This window comes from Centruroides sculpturatus, unplaced genomic scaffold, assembly GCF_000671375.1.
Source record: "Centruroides sculpturatus isolate CEXI.00-Female unplaced genomic scaffold, Cexi_2.0 scaffold2016, whole genome shotgun sequence".
Lineage (NCBI taxonomy): Eukaryota > Metazoa > Arthropoda > Arachnida > Scorpiones > Buthidae > Centruroides > Centruroides sculpturatus.
The window spans coordinates 33969-39160 of record NW_019386199.1 but is presented as its reverse complement, the minus strand read 5'-3'; the positions used below and the strand labels follow the sequence as shown (position 1 = coordinate 39160).

Here is a 5192-nt window from a genome sequence, read left to right as displayed (position 1 = left end):
CGAGAATTGGCATTTAGAGGGCGTATAGAATCTATTAAATCTAATATAAGAGAGTTAATTATATTGAACTTGCTTATTTATTAAGTGCGTTAGATAATCTATTAATTAAAAATACATTTAGAGAAGTCTACGGTTTTTACTGGCTTATCGAACAAACGAATACGAATGGACCCTAGACCATTGCTGACTGATTGCCCCTGGAAGTTGGCTTCTTATAGAAACACAGCTTCCCTATCATCAGATGTCACGGCACGCCACTGCATATATTACAATCAATGTAAATTGGAAACCATGTAAGAAAAGTTATAACAAAAATTTAAATGATGTCTTATCTTCACAAAAAGAGGAAAATTACTTTATTAAAATAGCCTCTAAAGTTTTCTTCCGACATTAAATCTTCTAGAAATATTTGTTACGCTAAAATTTAGTTTTTGTAACAGGATAAGATATTTGGAAAATCCAACATAAATTTATAGTAGTAAAAGAGGATTAAAGAATTTTCAATGCATACAAAAATATTAAATAAAACTGAGAAAGATAACAGTAAACAACTAATAACTACTATTCCCCGATTATTTATCATCATTGCATCCTTGCAACTGATAAAGTAGTTTATTCCCTCTTTTTATTCAATCTTCGGCGCATTACCGGGATACAATTTTCAATCATAATTTTAATTTGATTGATTTAAAATATATGCTTTCCACCTCAAATAAGTAGCGGCATACACCGGTACATCGAACTTTTTTGCTATAAATAGAGTCGTGCTGATCAGCTATCTAACTCGTTTCGGGGAGAAAATATTTGAATTGAAATAACGTCACTTTCGATTTGCATTGGAAGTTCTTATATAAGTAATCGGGGCCTACTTTTCAAAAGATTTTCATTTCTGATGTCGACATTCATCTATCTGTCTCCATTTTCAAGATTCAGAAATAACAGTGAGGCCCAACGGACAACAATGGGTCTACAATTTTTTCGATTTGCAGCCCAAAAATCAATTCTTCGTTACAAACGAATTCATGTAGATAGAAACTAAGCGCGACAATCGCGATCAGCCGCACTTACTTCCTATAAATTGTACACTGAATCTCAACGACTAGAACACATATATAGTACGGATTAAAAAGTTAGGAAAGTACTAATTTCTTTTTTTAGATTTTATGCTAAATTTTAAATATTAAAATAAAAAGAAATTGAAAGGAAAGAGGAAGTGAGTCTCAATCTCAACGTGAGTAATGGCGAAAGAATTCCTGTAGGGGTTGAGTGAATCGGATATAGAAATTGTCTTACTGCATCACACAGACAGGAAATTATAGACCCATTCTAAAATTGTGAAATTAAGAGCATCAAAAAATAAGATTATATTTTGCATTTATGCATTATTTTCAATCTAACGATGTAAATTACGCGTGTTTTTTTAAAAAAAACAGCATATTATGGTAATTACTTTTATTAATAAAAAAAATTAAATAATTAATTGATATTAAATTATTCGTGAATGAAATGTAATTTTAGATTTGTTGTTTAAGAGAAATTTTAAGTTCAATTTGGTTTCTAATGATCCAACACCCGCACAGTCTCCACAAGTATGCCACAGGGTAAGAGCATAATATGTAAATTTATTATTTAGGTAATAATCTTCATTTATAATTTTCCAGATTTCAAATTTAATAAAATTATATGAAATTGCTGTAGGAAAAATATAAGTATTTTTCTATTGTGATTTTATTCGAATTATGATAATTCCTACCGGTTCACTGGAACGAAGAGAAGATGAATAAGCAAAGTAATTTATCCATGAATAATTGAGGTAGACAATAAAAAATTATTTCATTATTGTATAAATACTATTCATTAATGTTATGCAACTTTTATAATTCAGGCATTCAAGGATGGCAAATGCTGAAAGCAATCTTTCCTGTACAAAGTTTACAAAATATTGTTAAAATCTATTAAAAATTTAAAACTAACTAATTGAAAAAATTTAAAAAATAATAATTTGTCAACATATAATAGATATAAATATCTGCAACGGATAAACTTTTCTTCGTTATTTACTTAATATTAACGTCTAACCTATTACAAACGCACGAATGTAATCAATCTGTGGGACAGTTATTTAAATTTCGGTGTAGAGACCTGAAATATGAATTTTCAGTTTTTAAAAAATTGAGGGCTGCAATTTGAAAGCATTAGACAAATATAAATTACCAGTGTCGTCAGTCTTTTCGCATGCCTGACTGTCCTTCATTAATCTCTAGAAAGGAGTTACATAAATTAAAGTCGACAGATGATCTTAATAGCTTAGAAGCAGGAGTTCCGGATTAACTATATATAAATTGTCGATGCAAACCGAAAGTCACGTTATTTTAATTCAAAAATTGTCCACGAAAAATAATAAGTTACAGCACAAGCACGACCCTATTTCTATAGGGAACGTATGATGTACAGGGTCCATCCACTAGTAATTTGAGATGGAGAGCATATATCTTGAACTAAATAAATTTAAAATGTGATCAAAAATTACAGTCCCACATTGCAACGCTGTCACAATAAATATTTACTCGTTTCTGTACAATTATGAGAGAAATGACACTGTGTTAAGAATATTAATGAATAGTAATTGAATGTGGAACGTCGAAATCATCAAAATTCTAAATTTCTTTTATTTAACGTTTCTATGTTCGAACTGCTATTGGTAAAAACACACTAAAAGATTTATAGCGCAAATAATAGCACAAATTAATTGCGTATTCATTGATTGAGTCAGTATTGTTATTTGATAAAACGAAAATTAGAATTGCACGTTTAATTTATGGCTTTATGGATTAAAATTAAAAACGCGAGTAAAAATTTTCGTTTTGTAAAATATTGTCATCAAATAATATTGTACTTTGCATAATTGAAAAAGGTTTCGCGTAATTATTGTCTATAAAAATAGGAAATACTCAAACCACGATATAAAACTTCACGTTTAATGTAGATGGCCAAAAATGAAACAAATGTGACGAGAAGCAGACAAACAAGATTGTCATTTCCTGTTCCCGGATTCGACCTCACAGGAATCTTGAAAAATACGGTATCTCGTGTGCTAACCTATCTGAAAAATATAGCATTAGGAATTATTGAAAGTGCAATTATATTTGCATTTTGATTATTTTATATAAACAACGAACTTTTTCTGAAAAAGGAAATAATATTCAAACGTAATAATATGATTATGATATTATCTTTTTGAGTCACTGTCTATTGTTTCTTCATAAATTGCTAAAAGGAAGTTGCTTGCTGTTGAATTTGTGCAATAGGAGTCAACTATAGAGTAACTTCTTTCAACAAGACACCGTCTAATGAAAGCGTTAATACGTTCTCTAAAATGAAAATTCGAATTATTCATATGTTGGTCGTTTTACTTCAACTGATAACATGCGTGAATTTAATGGCTACAAACGTGTCAAAAGAAGTACGAGACGAGGAAGAAGTAAACCGTGTATTGGAAATGTTAGACATTGCAGAAGCGAAAGTAAAAGGCTACTTGAAATCTCTTACTAGAGCTGCACTTCCTTACATGATAAGAATTACCGAAGAAACGAATGTATCTTCGTCCTGCATCGATGCTGGCAGTTTGTTCCTCAGAGACTTCAGACTTATGAAACCATGGACTATAAAATGTAAGTGCTACGTACCTGTATTCGTTGCCTGTATATTTCCTGTGTATTTTTTTTTTTTTTGTAAAAGTAAGCAGTTAATAGGCAGTCTCTTTCCGCTCGAAGAGCACTAAAACATTTACAAGAGTGTATATAGAAGAGTGTAAACTTTTCCCAGAGTGGGCTCATCAATGCCATTCATCTATACCATTTCTGTTCATAATTTTAGTTGTTCTGTTATATTTATATTGTATGTGTGGTGAAAAGAATTATGCTTACTTAAGTTTTCTGAGTTTCCAGTTTTATAGAATGATTAGTGCATTTTATTTAAATTGTTATAGGTAAAGACGATAGGAACGTTTAGATTGATAAATTGTTACCTTAAAAGCTGTTTGGAGATGCCTTCCGGGAGGTTTTTCAAATGGTAATTCGCCCTATTCAGGCGTAGCAGACGTGGAGAATACCTGGAAAAGTCCACGTGGCCAGCTCGTTCGGCGAGGCGCGAACCCACGATCGAACTCCCAATGTACAGGGAAAGGAATTGCTTGGCCACTGGTAAGCCTTAGAAAGTTAGCTAACCTGATTTAACATTTATGTTACTCTTCAGCAGTGTAATGGAAAAAAGTACCACTGAAAGGACACCCTCGAGATAAACTTTCTGTAATTTCGATAGTCAAATATGACTTACCAATTCTTAGGGAACCAACCCATTCGGTAGTCTGTGGGGCAAGATCCTCAAAAATAATAAGAGATAGAGAAGTAGAAGAGTATTATGAAAGAGCAAGTTATACTTTGAAATGGAATTGATTGAAGCATCATTAAGCCTTTGAGCATTCCATGTACAGTAAAAATAGCTTATTATACTAATCATAATAAAAATAGAGATCTAAAGCTAAACCTATATACAAGAAGACTGGATATTAATTAAACTAAATTAACATATAGTTACATAGTTACTGAATCAATAGCCAATCGTAAATAATACATGTAAACACACTAAAAATAAAAAATTTTTAGTTAAAAAACAAGTAAAAATTATACTCTTTCTATTTCCGACTTCGAGGATTCTATGAGCCAAAACAAGACAAACAAGTAGCAAGGAACAATCATCATTTTATTAATTTTATCCATATGCATTTCGCCATCTATGCCTCCTCAGTGGATACATCAGGATGTTATTCGTTGGTTACGTTTTATACCCAACAGCCGTTCCCAGCATGCATCAACAATCATTCCAGCATTCAAATTAAGTAAATTTACATGTTCGGCGATACAGAAATGTTCTACAATTTTTCTTTCTAAGTTATTTTCTATTCTATACAAAATTTTAGTATTTTTTATATTTATATTACAATTAAATTTTCTGCAATGTAAAAACCATGCTGATTCCGTTCTTCTCAGTCTAATGGCTGCCTCATGTTCCTTTACTCTCAACTCCAATCTTCTTCCGGTTTCTCCAATGTAATAATTTGGGCTTCCACATGTACATGACATCCTATATACGACACCGGCGATCTTAAATTGGTCTCTGGGCGAATTTTCACT

General features: G+C 31.4%; 1 protein-coding gene across 1 annotated transcript in view; it reads left to right on the top strand.

The window, feature by feature from the left end:
* Positions 1-3376: 3376 nt before the first annotated feature.
* The window catches only part of LOC111614049, a 21640-nt gene continuing 19824 nt past the window's right edge, over positions 3377-5192 (top strand). Inside the window, exon 1 of the mRNA XM_023355428.1 lies at positions 3377-3671. Within this exon, the coding sequence (XP_023211196.1) occupies positions 3377-3671 (295 nt within the window). The remainder of the gene's footprint in view (positions 3672-5192) is intronic.